The sequence below is a fragment of the Rhinoderma darwinii genome, chromosome 10 (genome assembly GCF_050947455.1).
Source record: "Rhinoderma darwinii isolate aRhiDar2 chromosome 10, aRhiDar2.hap1, whole genome shotgun sequence".
NCBI lineage: Eukaryota > Metazoa > Chordata > Amphibia > Anura > Rhinodermatidae > Rhinoderma > Rhinoderma darwinii.
The window spans coordinates 20215858-20233949 of record NC_134696.1 but is presented as its reverse complement, the minus strand read 5'-3'; the positions used below and the strand labels follow the sequence as shown (position 1 = coordinate 20233949).

Below are 18092 nucleotides of genomic sequence, written 5' to 3'. Positions count from 1 at the left end.
ATGTATGTACACACTGACTCCACCAGCAGAATAGTGAGTGCAGCTCTGGAGTATAATACAGGCAGTAACTCAGGATTAGTACAGGATATGTAATGTAATGTATGTACACAGTGACTCCACCAGCAGAATAGTGAGTGCAGCTCTGAGAAATCCCAACTAAGTCACTTATTGGAAAGGCTTGACTAGTTTCACCTAGTCAGGTCGCAATTTTCTATGCCACTCGGGAGAAGCAAGAGGGCCTTTTTGTCATTGGCTCCTTCACCATAGTGTCAGGAGTCACTTCGTAAGGAAAGTTTACGACAAAACTCATGAATAATGCCCCAATTCATACAGGCATGAAGGGATGGAAGAGGGGAGCAGCTCATAATGTCATTTCTTGAACTTTTGTGGATATTTCTCCTGTGTCAGGAATACTTTAAGAGGTGACTAATATCACATAAGGCAGATCTCCTGTGTATCTATCACTGGTTTCTAGGCAGTTACTTGTGGACAGTACTTGCTTTGTTATTTTCAATGTTCTAGAATCCAAGTTCATCATCTGCAGGATTATTGTGTGGTTGTATTACCCTGATAGGGATCTGACTTCTCTATTAAATAATATATTAAAAGCAAGTCCGTCATTGAGGTGAATTTCCATACAGCTGACATCTCCAGATAACCAGTTCTTTGTTACAATGCGAGCACAATAATTATATTCTTACCTGGCATCTACTTTGTTTTCTTCTGATAAGTCGTATCCATAATGGACACAAATGAGATGGTTCTTGGCAAAGGTTTGAGATTTAGAAGTGTGAGGCCATGTACATTGCAGACTTATAAAACACTGACTTACTGGGCAAATTCACTCAAATCCATGCCATCGAGCTTCTAGAAATCTCCATATCTGTCAGATGCCACATTTGCTTGACCCTGGTTAAGGCTACTAGTTACCTTTCGTTCTTGGGAAGTAGTCCCATCCATCAATGTTAATTCTTCTTAAAGATATTTGTATATTATGGATGTATCTGTCTCTGTCTGTCTATGTATCCATCTATCTGTCCATCCATCCCTCCATCCATCGGAGATAGATAATTTCCCTTGCCCATTTTGAAGACACTTGTGTTTATTGCTTATATTTATTGTTTGTTTTTTTCCTTTGTTCAGTCAGAGGTTCCTTCTCCGACTTCTCCTCCTCCATCTTCTCCTTCTATATTACCTGTGAACACAACAATTCTCCCCAGTAAGGGAGCCGGGAAATCTTCTGAGCCTCTGATGAATGGAAATTCTACTCCTCCAGCCGTGGCCCAGAACAACCAGCTTGATATTGAGTCCTTGATCCCTACACACGACGAGCAGGGACGACCTATTCCAGAATGGAAGCGACAGGTCATGGTGCGAAAACTGCAGCTGAAAATCCAGGAAGAGGAGGAGAGAAAGCGCACGGTAAGACCGCGCTCCGAATAGACTTTGAGGTGCTGTGACTCTGACTTTCGCCTTTGTTTGTTGTGACTCTTTTGACCCATCTCTGTGTGATTTTGCTTCTTCATTATATCTATAATCAATCCTATCCAATCTAGACATTCCTCTGTCAGCTAAACAAACTGGACTTGACATTAATACACTTTACCTGCACTGACACATTGTAGCAAACTATCAGGACAGGAGAGAGATTAATGCTGTATGCAGACAAATAGTCTATTAATATGAAAAACTTTTGTTCTGACTCAATCGGGTCTCCATTCTGGCTCATAGGGTGGGGGTCCCAAGCAAGGGACACCCATCTACGACATCTATATGCCCTATGGACAGGGGTGGTTTTCAGGAGGCAACCCTTTTAGTGCAGTTGCTTACACAATACGATGGCCTTTCATTGTTCCAAATCTATTGGGTCGTTATATAACAGAGTTTGTCGAGTGACGTCCCATGGAGGTGAATGCAAATCACAGCCGTGTAGACAAATAGAGTGAATTTGCCTGACATTACTCTGCAGAATTTCTATACATTGGACACAGCAGGTTTCTATCTTTATCATTGGGGTTTCCGGACGTGCCACGGACGGACACATGATTATTATACGAATTCTACTGATGTCCTACAAGTTCTATTCACACGGACATTGTAACATTTAGTTGCGGTGTTGAGTAAACACTTTTTTTTTTTTATATACAATGTTATAATAGACTTCTAGCCCCTTTATTCTAAACAAGTTGGGGATCCCAGAGGTTGGACCATCATCTTTTATAGTTTTATGACCTTTCTAATTGAAAAGTCAGTTTCTATTCAGAGCATATGGGCCCAGTAAATTTCCTGCTATACAAAGATACAAGCAGAGCTTCAACTTCACTTTAATGTCCGTTCCATTCCAATCAAATATGAACATTCAGGTCTAATACTGCCCCCTATCGATAAGAATATAAAGTAGTGTAGTAAAGATTTCATCTTAATTTAGTCAATGGGGAGCTTGAAAAGTGACAACCACGTTCCTAAGCCGTAAAGTTCCCTTCCTCCACTCTTCTTGACAGCTCATATAATTGACATTAGTCACCAGGGGGCGGTAGTGAGAAAGCACTCATGCAATATTGCATTCATAATTCTCTGTATAAGAATGAATCTTACTGGAACTAGATAGTTGAGATCAGATTTTCATGACCAAGTCTTTCTCAAGTTTCAGAGTTTTGCTGATATTTACATATTCGTACTTTCATGGTTTTTCTTTGAAATAGTAGGACTGACGTTTCATTGAATTCATGAATTGCTACATATATGATTTAAATAAGTATATAGTATTCCAGTTATGTAATGTAGGTGGAGGTATGAAGGGCCGATCATTGTAAACCGTGGATGTCACAAATGTCCATCAATTGGAACTTGTACCATTGTTATTCTGGAGTACAATCTCTACGTGGACGCTATAATTTCCATAGGTGGTCCCAAAACATACTGTTTGGTATAGTCTAGTTGGTGTGCTTGAGGTTAGGACATCAAATGGAAAGCTCCACACATAAGCTGGCCATACACATGAGAGAAAAATAGACCAACCCTGCCTACATCTATGGGATTGACCGATGACCTCATGTATGGGTGTCTTCTGGCTTTCCCCCGACATCTGGCATGGCGGGATCGTGCATGTTGGACATTGACATGCCCGATCCTTTATTCCCTAGGGAGATAAGCCGCTGTCAATGGTGTCTGGCAGAGGATTATTCTCCTCTCCTCAGTGAAATATGTTTGTGGTGGAGTCAGGGGAAAGAGTTGTCAGGCGAACATGTGGTGGGTAGGTGTGAAATGTCAACCCATCCACAGGATATACCATTAATGTCTGATAAGTAGGGGTCCTAGCTCTGGTAACCCCACCTATAGGTAGATCAAGGAGCGCATCTAGAAGAAAAATCAATGGAGAGGTGGCCAGGGTGGAGGGGTGGCTCTTTCCATTGAAGTCTATGGGCATTTGGGAAACAGCCATCCACCGGGGTTTGCAAAACATTGGTTGGAGGACTACCATTCCTATCACATTCCTAGACTTTTATGGTCTGTATGTAGATAAAAGTGGGAAAACCCTTTTTAAAGAGGTTCTATGTTGACGGTCATTCGTCATCACTAGTTCCAGTATGTAACTTGATGGCAAATACAATTTTACAAGGTTAAAGATGGCAATAAAAGGTTTGTTCCTTTGATGGACAATGTGTATATTCATATGAAAACAATGGTATTGACATAATGGCCGGTACACATTCATTGGAAAGTCCAGTTGAGTCTATTACTACTGATATATAATCCATGGTTTGGGTTAATGAAAAGCTCCGTAGACCTTCCCCCTGACCTTTTTTAGTTTCCTCATTTATTGATAAAAGTTCTTGAAGAACAAGTCTCTGAGTTCTTGTCCAAGAAGATATGCAAAAGGGCAGGGGTATAGCTATAGGGTGTGTAGAAGTAGCCCAATGCTGTGGTGTCTGAGGGGGCTCAGGACCCCCTCTGTGACATAAGAAGACACCAGTCTTATAAATGGCACATGGTAGGAGGGGTCCTATTACAGATTTTGCATTGGGGCCCAGGAGATTCAAGTTACGCCTCTGCGGAAGAGCTTATCCTATAACCGTATTTAAGAATGGGGGGGTTGCTAGGGGGAACTTTATAAAGAACTCTTTGGCAGTGATAATACAGAAATTAATATAAAAAAAAAAACCTCCTCTTTAATAATATTTTTGCATGGTGTTGGTGTGAAGTTTGTTTTCCTCTTCTCCTGATACATTTAAACGGCAGTATGTAGTATAGAGAAGTATGACGATTCAATCCTTCAATAACCGGCACAGCAATTTGCACGTAGAGTCCACCTGACCTAATGGCATATATGTAGATATTGATAGACCAGCCACAACGTAGAACCACTCTGTGTATACTCCATACTGCATGTTTAAATGTTTTACATGGACATTTAGTGGTGTAATGAGTGATCTGTCCTGTACCATCTTCATTGCTAGTCATCCTTCCGGTGATGAATATTATCTTATTGCTTATGAAAATACTTAAGAGCATGCTTGATTAACCGGATTGCAAACTGTATGTTCCGTCAATGATCTGTTCATTGCTCCTATTTGCTTGGATTTTTATCCAGTCTTTAATTGAGAACCCCATGCCTTGTTTAGCGCTATCCCGGTACGCCATTACACCACTAAAACATGTAGGTTTTGAAAAGATTGCAACGAACGGACTATTTGGCTTTGTATCCTGAGGGACATGTTCCCTCCTTTTTTATTTTTTTATTTTTGCACTAGTGTGAGGCCGGTAGTTATTACCACCCAGAAGGATGGAGATATTCTCATGCCCACAATGCAATTTTGGGACCCTTCGGGGAACTCATGACCGAAGATGACATCAATCGTATTGAGAAGCAGATTGAGAACCTTCAAGTGATGCATAAGGTCCAGAAGGTGGAAACTGAACTGGAGCAGCTAGAACAGGAACTACAACAACTCCTACCAGTATCGGCCGCCTTGTCACAAGAGCATTTCACTGTTAACCCAAAACAAATGCAAGGCAGAGCCGATGATCTACCAGCATGGTGTTCCAAAATCTCCACCCTCTTAAAAAGTATGGCCATCCTCCTGGCAACTCTTGGAGGTAAAGAAGTCGATCTTCAAGACCTGATGCCCAGGGTCACCACTGAACCTCCTCAAAATATAACAAAGGATGGTGGTGCAAACATTGGGAGATCTCAGTCTTTCAGTTCTACCAGAGAAGAAGTTGAGAAAGAAATTAAGCAGTTTGGTGTGTCTGTCAAAAACTTAAAGGCGAATTATGAACTCTACACACGACCCCAAAGTGATAATGATGCTTCCAAAAGAATCTATAAAAGGAAGCGATCCTTGCCAGTAGGGACGACCGCTTACGGTTACGGAAGGGAACCCATCTTGGAAGAAGACTACATAACCAGCAACGAGCAGTTCAATATCTTGAATGATGGAATGTCAAGACCTCACGAAGAGCCACCTATTATGCTATCACATGCCCAGCTAACCTATCATGATGATGTTGATCCAAGATACATAGACTCTAGTAACCAGAGCAACATGATGGATGCCTTAGGAGAACCGTTGTTTAGTGCAGACCACATGACTAGAAGTCTACCAGTACAAACAGAACTTAGCTGTGTACAAGACTACATAGACATGAGAAAGGAGAGGATTGTGTACCTTTTCCTTGAGCACTGGAAAAAATGGACATTTACGGAGTCCGATAAAAATAGCAATCCTAAAAAGAAGCCAACTGGTGGTTCCACTAGTACAGAGTTAGAGTTGGAGATTGAGAAGAGGAAAACAGACAATGAGGAGAATAACGCCAAAATGGCCAAAGGACAAAGTGACGATGACCGGCTTTTATACTTTATGAAGCAGAGACAAGTTGTTGGAAAGTTGCTTAGTCATTGGAGAAGTATAATTTGTCAGGTTCCCACAAGGCAAATTCGTCGTTTGAGTAGAGCAGACATGCTTTATTGGCCAGAACATTTTTTACCCCATGTGAATGGGTCACCTGTCGAATACTCAAGCCTAAGCTTGGACCTCTTCATGTTAGGTTACTTCCAATTACTAGAAATGACTATGTCGCGAGAAGAGAGAAAATTCCGTCACCTTCTATGCTATGAAATGTTTGACCGGTTGGGTAGTCATAGTTGGGAACTCATTCGTAAATTTCACAAGGTTGTCATGGAAGATATTGAATCTGGGAAGAGGGATTGGACTGATGGATTTGAGGACCTCAAGCAGCAGTTCTTTGGGGACAGTATAGTGGGAGATGTAGATGACATAAAAGTAACTGAGCAGTTAGAGGAGACTGTAAATCAAAATACATCGGGTGGTGAACCCAAGGTCATAATGGACACCAAACCCAAAGAGAGTGTAGTGACTTCTGATGAACTGACGCCACTTCCCAAAAGTAGGAAAGACTCTATTCAGCTGGTGTCGGAACTGGGGGAATTCACGAATGATGACATTTGTCGTTATATCGACCGCAGTTTTTCATTTTGGAAAGAGAAAGAAGCAGAGTTGTTTGACATATGAGGTCAACGCTATCACTTGTTCCAGTACGTAACAGGCTGATGGTAAATAACATTTTACCAGGATAAACATGGCAACAAAAGGCTGCTGCCTATAATGGATAATGCGTAAATCCATATGGAACAACTGAATTGACATAGCAGCAGGTGCACATTTGTTCGTTGTGGAAATGAGGGATCGGCCATTTCATGAGCATAATACGTAAATATATGTATATTTTTTCCAAAATGATTCATCCAATTAAATAAACAATTTTAAATAAATTTATTAATAAGAAATTTCAAACATAAATAAAATACCGCAAACTTAGGCAATGTGGGCAAATGTTAAAGACTATAATTTTCAAAAACAAAAAAATTACAAAATTTATTTAATTCTGGAAATTAGTCTGAAATTAGTATCCCACATATGCAATAATCAGATTATTTGGAAAAATTATTAAGGCCTTTTGTTAGCTCATCGGGTTTCCATTCAAGGAAAAGGTGTCGTTTTTTTTATTGATAATGGATCAATACGATGGATACTTTTTTTTTCTAAATTTATCTTGCTTTTTTAAGGTGTGAGTAAAAAAAATAAAAAATAAAATAAATAAAAAAATAATAATTAAAAAAAAAAAAATATATATATATATATATATATATATATAGTGTGCTCCACATGTTTCCATTCAAAGAAAATGTGGTATTAATCAATATTGGAATAATACAACAAATAGTTTTTTGGTTTTTTTCTAATTTTATTTTGGAATGAATATCTCAAGAGCTATTAGTTGGTTAAAGGGTTATTATCATAACGACAACCCATTTTTTTTTAACCTGCTGCGGCTGCTATAGTAGAAATACAACATTACATAGCGGCGATTTAAATAATGCGCCGTGTCTGCCAGAGCGGAAGCCGCTCATACAGAGTGGCTCTTCATTCCGGCACATGGAGGGGGGGACCTAAGCTGGGAACCCTACGTATGTTGTCAATTTTCCTATGGATAGGAGTTATCGTGAGACAACCTCTTTAAAATGTAGTTTTTCACTAAGTATAGTCTAAGGTAAATGAACCTAATGAGCTCTATTCTCCATGAAATAAGAATGCTAGAACATCTCTTCTTAGAACTCAACACTGTTCCGTTCCTCTGTTATTCCTCCTGGAAATGTATAAATAAATTGATGACTGGGTGTTACCATTCCCCTTGTCAAAGAGGCGTGTCCCCACACAGTCTCACTCTGACAGCACTGATTGGATAGTGACAGACTGTGTAGGGACACACCCCCACCAGTTGTTAATTTGTTTACACATTTCTAGGGGGAATAACAGAGGACCGATACAATGCAAAAAGGATGCTCCAGAATTGTTATATTATGGGAAATATAAGTATTTACTAAAACAGACATTTTAGGAGAGCTGACAGGACCTTTTTAATGTGAATGTCCACTGTGTCATTTTTACGTCAAACTCTGTGCTAATTAATTTCCTAATATATCTTTTTAGCAGTCAGAGCTTCGTTTTTCTGACACACTGCCCCAAATCCCCTACATAAACATGTGATTAAATTATAGCCTACAGTCACCAATAGGGTAGATGAAGACCTTAGTGCATACAGTGTATAGCTTGAACTTGATAATAAAACTGTATGCTGTAAGCTCATAAGCTCCCCCTAGTGGTGGTTTAGGCAGCTAAAAAAACTAAATTCATTGTACTATGTTGATTCCGAAAGCAAACCGAATTTACTGGGTTTTTAATGGGGTTCACATCTTTTCCAGTACTAGTAACTGCATAGATCGATCTTGCATGTGGTTTTAATTTTTTTTATTGGGCCACATGTATCAAAACTGTCTGAGATCGAGTGGACTAGTTGCCCATAAGGACCGCTAGTCCAAAATAAAATAGAAATTATGATTGGTTGATATGAACGACAGGATGAGTGATTTTCTATGGCAGTTCTGAGACATGAGGCTCATTATATTTAATGCTAATGTTTTTCCATTCGAGAGCCAACAAGTTGTAGACATGTTCTTGAGTGTTTTTGGTCTTAAATTTCTGTTGTATTCTTTGTAGTTTAATTTTAGCTAAGATATATTTGGATGTAGTTGTGCTTTCTCTTGAGCTTAATAAAGTTTTCCAGGAATGAAATCAATCTGGACATTGCTTATTTTTGTTTTAGAAATATCTATATATTGTAATACTATAACATTGGCAAATTTTTGTAATTTCAACAAGATAAAAGCAGATTGTGATCATGTTCCCTTGATACAATGGGCCTGCACAGAGAAATGAATAGAAATGGCCACTGCAACAAAAACGATATCTGCTTCCTGCAATCTGATTGGTTGTTATCGGCCGCATCTTCACTTTTTGTCTACTTTAGTTTGCATGCCCATGAGTACATATACATGCTACTGAAATAAGGAGGTCGAAGTCCTGGGCTGAATTGAGCAATAGGAGACCTGTAGATTAGCACATGTATGTTATATTGTTGATGGGTATAAATTTTCTAGCCACGGATTTCTGTGTATCCATGGTTACAGACTACAAACAAACCCTGTGTAGTCTGATTCTGCAGTCATGAGTTACTCTCGTATATCTGCCCCCTCTTCTAATTTCTGTAAATTAGCAAAAATTATAGGCAAAAGGAAGATAGTAATACATGACTGCAGGATGTAACTACACAGGGTTTTTTTGTAGTCTGTAACCATGGAGACACATCAGTTTGCATAAGAGCTGTATGCACAAAACTGTAGGAGATTTCTAATCAAGACTACTTACAATATATATATATATTTTTTTAGATGCATTAAAGCAATAAAAAAGTAGTTACAAAAGTGTACACTTCCTTTAAGAAAAGCTAAAAAAAAATAAAAAAAATATCAATATCTTGAAAGGGGGTTGTTTACCTTCAGTACTGTTGTGCCAAAATGTTCAAATGTAAGCTACCTGGTATCCCAAAGATCCCCAGGATACAACTCTGTATTTGTCTATGAAGTTCCAGAAATACCTGCATAGGATGTATCCTTGGGAGATCAAGTACTAAGGGAGTAACAGCTTTGTGTCCTATCTGCCAAGATCACTGCTTTCTGTATTGAAAGAGAACAATTGACCCCTTCTGATTATATGTTATTTCAGGCATTAGACTGCCCCATAGATCTTCGTTAGTAAGCAAGAATTTTTCATTTTGAGTATTGTTCCCAAAGATGCTGGGGATACCAGGTGGTCAAAATTATTCTTAATACCACCCTTATAACCAAAGTTTAAGCTCCTGTGTTCATGGATTCATAGACTCTATAACTGCACATTGTACATCTTGATAAGTTTTGTAGGTTGTAAAGGGTGGCAAGCGAATGTTACTCCAGAAGGACCAAAAATAGATGCAAAACATTGGGGTATCTTGACAATCACAATGCTGATTTATACACTGTGCAAAAATATGACATGGTCTCACAATTATGGTAATTTTTGCATCCATACTGAAAAAAATTATTTGTTGTAGTCTAGAATGAATTAAAAGCTCCCCTTCCCATCTCCAGGTCCTGTCCAAACCGCCTCTACTCTTGTCTTCTTTCTTCTCCTTTCTTTTCCTTTCCTCTCTTCTCTTTCCTCTTTTTTTTTTTCCCTTCCCTTTCCTCTCTTCTCACCTCTTTTTTTTCCTTTCCTCTATTCTCTCCTTTTTTCCTTTCCTCTCTTCTCTCCTCAATTCTTCTCATCTCTACAAAGTCTACTATCCTGTTCTCTCTTCTATACTCCTATTCTCCATTTTCTTATCTCTTGTCCTCTCTCCTCCTCTTCTTCTCCTCTCATCTCTTCTTCTCCTCTCATCTCTTCTTCTTCTCCTCTCGTCTCTTCTCCTCTCTCCTCCTCTCCTCTCTCCTCCTCTCTCGTCTCTTCTCCTCTCTCCTCCTCTCTCGTCTCTTCTCCTCCTCTCTCTTCTTCTCCTCTCGCCTCCTCTCCATTCTTGTCACTTCCCCACCTCTCTCCTGCTTTTCTTCTATCTTTTTTTCCTCTTCTCTTTTCTCCTCTTCTCTCCTCCTCTCTTCTCCTGTCTTTTCTCCCTCCTCATCTCTTCTCTCCTTTCTTGTATTTTGTTTTTCTCTCTTCTCCTCTCTTCCCTTTCCGGTTTTCATTACCTTCCTTTCCATTGTTACTCCACATCATTCTTTACTCCCCCTCCCATTTCTTTCCCCTTTAAGTTGCTTCATCTATGAGTTTATAGACAGAACAGTGGACAGGTTTGTCAGTACAGGATTATGTATGAGCAGTGATTGAGCTAGGACATCCTACTGCTAGGCGCTACTTACCTCATCCTTCAAAAATTGACCAACCGTAGAATTGCCAGATCACACATTTTAGCCAGATAAGATGTCACTGTACACACACAAGTAGAAGGTGCTGAATGTTGGGTCAATTGTTAGACATGTTTTCCAGGAAGAACCCTGCTGTAGACTACCTGGGTAAGTATTTTAATGATGTCCAGTGACATCCGGCAATTTCATTTTTCTACTGAATGCCCCAAGGACTTTACTACTTCTTTATAGGCTGTGTCTAACAAACAGAATATTAAATTAAAAAGAGAGAGAACAAATATTACATCCATTTCCTTCTATCCTCTGTTTTTTCTGGATCTCCTGCGGAGTGATCTATTATGATGGTGGTTGTCACCTTTGCAAAAAAGTGGAATAGGTGTCACTGTAGGATAATAGGTGTAGATCTCCAGAAAGTCTAACTAAAAACCAAAAAAAGCTGCATAGGTAAACCAGGGACGAGACACAACCAAAGTTGAATCATTATTCATTTGAGGTGGTTCCCCTTTAAGATCTCCTTTAGGATAATAAGTAAGTTAAACCTAAATTGTGGTATAATAATTTTAAAACAAGTCCCTATAGTTGTAATATGTGGATTTATGTATTTATGCAGGGTTTCCCATTTCTCGTACAGGAGCAGGAAGAAACCGCAAGATTATCTACCATGCCAGCATGGCGGCGAGAGATCCTGAGGAAGAAGATGGAGGATGAGAAGTAAGGCCGGCTAAATTACTTTCCATTGAAATTTTTTTATTAGATATTTTATAATTAATGTATCTTTTTCTTCTTCTTTTTTCTTTGCAAACTTTCATGTGACAGAGAGCAGAAAAGGTGAGTCTCTCGCTATACCCGAATCTCTAGATTACAGCCATTTCTGTGTATGGTGCTCATAGAGTATACGCTACTGTCCCACCACCTGATTGTATCGTATCTGATTGCAAATCTTCATGCAACCATGGTGGCCCAAGAACATCCAAATTTCTGGAAGGATCTTTAGGGCAAAATCTAAAGCTGTGTGACAACCCTTGTAATAAGGCCATATTGGCATATGACAGTGGGTGACGCGGTATGGGTGGTACTGTTGCAACGGTACGACACCCGAAACCTCTCCTGCAAAGCTCCTGTTCAAGAGAGGCTTCTGGCGTCATTACGATGACCTCCGCAACTGAACTGCCTGATCTGCCGGCTGCGCCTCCTGCCGCTTGCTTTAATCTTTTAGTGAGAAATTCAGCAGTATTTTTTAGGGTCTTTTCAATTACTTTAAGGGGAAATTCTCTTTAATTACTTGGAAAATGTTCTGTGGAGGTCCAGGTGGTAACCTAGAGGTCACCCCTTTCATTTTACTACAGAGGCTATAGTCTAGTTTATGGCGGTCCACAGCATGCTAATGAGCTGCCAACCGCAACCTTGTAGTATTTCACAAATTTTTGCTCTAGAGTATCTCTTCCTGGTGTAAAATGTGACCAGGAAGTTGAAACCATAGTCGGCCATTTTGAAGGCTAGAGACAGTTATCTTTGGTCACTCAGCCGCCCATCTATATACAAGTATACTCAGACATTTCCCTCTTCTCCCCTTCCTCCTACCGCTCTCCTTTCTGCATGTCGTCAATCTTGTTTGTTACTCCCATAGTCAGCCCCTTTGCCTACGTGGACTAGCACACAAGGGGAAGACCCTCCTACACTAAGGTAAGAACGCCCACATGTCAGTCCACAAGCAATCTTGGGGCTAACTATGGAAAACTCCACCTCCTTAGGGTCTCATTTCATTTGGAATGTAATGAGCAGCCAGCAAGAAGACATATAATTTTGAAGATAAAATTGGGAATATTCTTAGATGGTTTCTGGTTTGTAAGAATCATCACTTTCCTTCTTGTTTTCCAGAAAAGTGCAAGAGAAACTAAAGAAAGAAGAGGAAGAACGAGAAAGAGAGCAGTCGGAAAAGCTGAGAACACTGGGTTACGATGAAAGCAAGTTAGCGCCTTGGCAAAGGCAAATTATCCTAAAGAAAGGGGACATAGCAAAACATTAGGTGTAACAAATTTTCTGTCCTTCATCTTTCAATGTCATGTCAGAGATTTTATTGTCAGCCATTCGGTTTACAGTGGAAACTTTATCAGCAAGTCTACGGTGAAGTCACAGCACATCGGGAGGGGGGGGGGTGGATCGTAATCCTCTATGGACTGAAACAAATTGAATACAAAAATTCTGACTTTTTACCTATCTTCAACGTGGGGCTAATCTAAAATAAAGTAAGACTAGATACAACAGATTTTACATACATATATATTAGGGGCTTTAGCCTCTACGCAGTGAGTAAGGCCATTATGTAGGGTGAGAAACCATATAGTCTTTCAATTTGAAGGGATTTGTCTTATCTTTTTTAGGAACATACTTTTTTGTTGAATTAAAGGTGTTGCATTGCTCGGACCGCAACGATCAGCTGTAATCTTTGGTAATCCAGCAGAAAGTGTTTTCCTGCAGTGCCACCACAGGGGAAATAAGGCATTACATGGTGCCCATTAAACACTGTAGTCCATCAGGAAATGGTTCAGACAGGCTGGGTCCTCCAGTATGAGAGACACTCCTTGTAGCCACGTTCTGCTTGGCTAATAGAGGAGGGTCCTAAACAGGGTCCCCCCACTCTTTTAATTTAGAGTTCCCCAATAGGGTATTTAAAAATGGGCTTTAAAAACCAGAAAACCCCTTTAAAGGCTTGTCTCCTAAGGACAACCTCTGTCCATATGTCCTATTAGGGAATATGGGTGTCAGAGAAGGGTCCACGACTCAGGACCTTCTTTATGGTCAAGAACGTAGAGGAACTCTAAGTCTGTGCATTACATGGATGGACATTCATTGAGGCTTCTTCCCCTGTAATAACAGCTGATCGGTGTGGAGTTACAGAATCTGGATACACTGCAATCAGCTGCTCGTGCCAGGTTCTGTTTAGAAAGTAGTTGTCTTCATGAGACACCCCCTATAATAAATTGCTTTCTTCTTATTCAGCATAATAATTTTGGCGCGCAGCATGTGCCCCAGTTTTTTTGCCACAATTTAAGACCATAATTCTGCCACATTTTGCTTTGCAAGTGCAAGAGATTTACAAACATATAGGGTTGAACTGAACTTTGCACCGACATGGGAATGGCCACATGACAGCCCACGTTCAACCTCAGAGCTAGAAATGCACACTCCCCCTCTATGGCCGGGTTCACAAGTAGTGTAAATACTGCAGGTTTTTTGCCTCGTATTACAGTAGCAGCAGAGCGGATGAGATCTGAACAAATCTCATCCACACGCTGCGTAAAAAAGACCACAGATAAAGCGTTCATAAATTGACCTGCGGTGCGGTCTTTTAAACTGCAGCATGTCAATTTATGTTGCGGAATCGCTGCTTTTCTGTTACGGGTTTTCCCCATTGAATTCAATCGGGAGGTAAACATGCAACAAAAAGCAGATGTTGTGATTTTTCTGGCAGGAAGTCAGCGATTCTGCCGCAAAAAAAAAAGATTATACTTACCCAGAACTTTCTGCTCCTGCGTCCAACCCGGCCTCCAAGGATGATGTTTCATCCCATGCAACTGCTGCAGCCAATCACAGGCTGCAGTGGTCACATGGGATGAAACGTCATCCCAGCAGGATGTTCGTGGGACGGGACGCCATGGCTACGCGCAAGTATAAACCCTTTTTTTTTCTTAAAGTGCTGTTTTCTGCAGCGAACACTCCAGCCGAAAAACTGCACCACAATTTGGTTCGGTTTTTCAACCGGAAATCCCTGTGGCGTCCAGGGCGGATACACTGTGTGCTTTTACACCGCGTATACACCCTGCGTGAACATTGCCTTAAGAGGGTTTTACACGGGGCAATTATCAGGCAGACGAGCGTTCATATAACGCTTGTTGCCGATAATTGCCCTGTGTAAACAGGGGAACGATCAGAAGATGAACGAGCAAACGCTGGATCATCTGCTGATCGTATAGTTTTAAAAACGTGAAATATTATCGTTGTCGGCAGCACATCCTGGTGTGTAAACAGGGAGACGCGCTGCCAACATGATGATAATGTATGGGGACGAGCGATCAGAGTAATGACTGCTCGTCCCCATCCATAGCTCCGCGTGACAGGAGCAAACAAGCGCCGATCAACGAGCTGTCTCATTGATCGGCACTCGCTGCATCGGCCGATTATTGGCCGGTGTAATAGGGGCTTTAGAGTTTCCATTCATTTCAATGGAGGGTACATATTTCCCAGGAATAGTGGGAAAAGCCAATAAAGCTGCCACTAAAGCTCCCATAGTGATCTTCTCACCGCTTTCTAAGAGTCCTGAATGGCCAATCCATCCAGTTTCCAATAATTTACCCCCCCCCCCCTGCAAGAGTCTGGGAATGTTGGTAGATCTAAGTACTGGGGGAGGTATCAACTAGGCGGATTTGCCATTCATTCCCCTATAGGGCCACCCAGCTCTCTCAGGCTCCTGAGAGACAAATCCACCTATTGATACAGGATATAACTGCTGAGTGACATGACATCTATAGGGGCTGTCATGGCAGCCAAATTAGTTCTCACCCAGTTTTACCAGAAACTGATTATTTTTGGCCTTTAATTTAGCCATTTGTTGCGATATCCCGTATACCTTGTATTTCATGAACACCCCCTTTTGCTTTCATGTCCATCCCCCTCAAGTATCGCCAGGATTGTTTGTACAGGAGGGGAGACTTATATAACCCCTATACATTTAAAGACGGCCTCATTCCCTGGAGCTTTGGTTGAGGCTTATGAAAGGTTTTATTTTAGTTTTATTTTATTTCATAGTCCGCTAGATAAAATTGTCTGGGCACCTATCAAAAAAATTTGTTTTTTTGTCATTTTTCATTGTAATATTATTATTTTTTTTCCAGTTATTTTAAGGGGTTTTCCCATTTTATGTCAATGAAGTAAAGCAACTTTTTGATTTGCTATGTGTTTTAAATTCTTATATTTTTTTCTAAATCTCTGCTTTCAGTCAGTGAATTGAAAAAAACCACCCTGAAAACCTATATAGACCTAATCCTGCTCTTACAGGGGCATGACTTACGATCATGTGTGAATGTTTCAGAGATCTCTCTTGTAACAAGCCCTGCAGCTGTGTTAATTGGACTTGATCAGGACAGGTTTTTAGCTGGATGTTCCTCTTCATTGACAGCAAGCAGACCTCTTTCAAATAATGAGGAATTAAAATGCAAAGTTTATTAGAAATCTGCATCGTTTTCTCATTATGCAATGATAACGCTTTATTTATATAAAACAAAGAAGTCCCATTAACAGGGTTGTCCGAGGGTTAAAACTGCAGTTTACTTCCCTGAGCACGGGGAAAGGCTGCACCTTCATAATGCCCAGATTGTTCCACTTCATTTCTTGTGCAGAGATCTTGGGAATTGTGCTGTATTGACAGATCCATACAGTGTGGACCCCAAGACCCATACATCTCAACACAATATGGACCCCAAGATCCATATAGTAGGGAACCCATGATCTATACAGTGTAGAGACCAAAATTTATACAGGTCCATTCAGTGCCCCAAAGATTCATATAGTGTGGATCCCAAATTCCATACAGGTTAGACCACAAGATCAATATAGGTCCATACAGTGTGGACCCCAAGACCCATATACTGTGGGTTCCTTGATCTATGCAGTGTGGACCTCAGGATTCATATAACGTGGACACCGAAATCCATAGAATGTGGACCCAAGATCTATATGGTATGGACCCCAAGATTCAAACATTGTGGATCTATACATTTCCATACAGTATGGACCTTGAAAGTCATAGTCTGGACCCCAAGATCCATTCAATCTGGACCCCAAGATCCATACAGGTCAATACAGTGTGGACCCCAAGAACCATACAAGTCCATACAGTGTCAATTCAAGAACCATATAGTGTAGACCCTCAAGATACATACAGATCCGTCCGATGTCAACGCCAAGATCCAAATAGTGTAGACCCCCTAAGATCCATACAGTTCCATATAGTGTCAACCCCAAGAGCCATACAGTGTGGACCCCCAGATCCCTAGAGGTCCGTGCGGTGTCAAACCCAAGGATCCATACAGTGTAGACCCCCAAGATCCATACGAGTCCATACAGTGTGAACCCCCAAGATCCATACAGTGTAGACCCCCAAGATCCTTACAGTGTTAATGCCAAGACTGAAATGGAAAGGCATTACAAAGTTGCAGCGTTCCCCATGTGGATGTCATTTTGAGCTGCGGACAACACGTCGCCTGTGGATAAAACCCAGGAAGAATTTCCTCCATGAAGCATCATGTTTGTAGGGATTTTTACATATTGTATATACAGGATATATTACATGTTTACTGAATGTTAGATGTTAGAGGATGTCAGACGTGTTGGGTGTACAATATCTTTTTTTTTTTTTTTAAAGAAGAAATAACTATTTTAAGAGAATATATGGTAAATAATATATGAACATATTTGGATTATAAATTATATATATATTACACAGATGCCATACTCATTGCCGTTGCCATGTTAGCAATATGTTCTTCACATTGTCATGTTTTTCCTGCTTCCTCCTAGCAATGTCTGGCATATACATATATATACATATAAAATGAGAGCTCTATATTGTGTAAACTCTAAAGAAAATAAATCTATAGTATGTTTTCAAACATACAACGCATCATACGTGTGTTTGTTGTGGTCACATGGCTGTCGACAATGATGTCATCTTATTTTTGTTCTTTTGCAAATAAATTATTTATTAAACGATTGAATGGCAACGATTTTTTTATAATTACCATTCAGGTTAGATACAGAATGTATCTAACAGTAGACTGTATATTACTTATTACGGGACACCCCAGTTGAGATCCAGCCAGGCTTCGGTGGTTGTGTGAGGATGGGGCGGTCTATTCATCCCCAAAGCCCCATTCCTTATTTTAGAATAGGTGCTTAAAGGAGCACTCTGGCCAAAACTAAACTTTCCCATGTTCTCCATTATGTATTCCATGTGTCAGAAATAACAGGTGAGAGACTATCGCTATATATCAGACTGGAACGGTTGCTTAGCAGCAGTGTGAATCCGGCTCGGTGACTTTCTCTACTTGAGTCTATGGAGATCGATGTGTCACCCATCACAGGCTTCAGAAGTTCCTGTACCACTAGTATTACACTGGGGGGACAGAAACTTCTATCATCAGCCACCACTGATACTTAGACACGTTCCTGTCACACAGATATAATGTAGAAGAATATAGTGCAGCCTCCCTGTCTG

At 40.4% G+C, this 18092-nt stretch overlaps 2 protein-coding genes across 2 annotated transcripts in view; both read left to right on the top strand.

Annotated features, from left to right (window-relative positions):
- LOC142661837 (espin-like) overlaps positions 1-17579 on the top strand; it is a 127614-nt gene extending 110035 nt beyond the window's left edge. The window contains exons 11-14 of the mRNA XM_075839450.1: positions 1144-1422; positions 11451-11530; positions 11636-11647; positions 12698-17579. Coding sequence (XP_075695565.1) covers positions 1144-1422; positions 11451-11530; positions 11636-11647; positions 12698-12845 — 519 coding nt within the window. The 3' untranslated portion in view covers positions 12846-17579. The remainder of the gene's footprint in view (positions 1-1143; positions 1423-11450; positions 11531-11635; positions 11648-12697) is intronic.
- Positions 4775-6533, top strand: LOC142662276 (espin-like protein). The gene has a single exon (XM_075840409.1). It carries the CDS (start codon positions 4836-4838, stop codon positions 6531-6533), a length of 1698 nt encoding a protein of 565 aa, XP_075696524.1. The 5' UTR covers positions 4775-4835.
- Positions 17580-18092: the final 513 nt, after the last annotated feature.

Bases quoted from the DNA above. Each gene is read 5' to 3' on its own strand.
- LOC142662276 (XM_075840409.1), top strand. From the start codon at position 4,836: ATGACCGAAGATGACATCAATCGTATTGAGAAGCAGATTGAGAACCTT.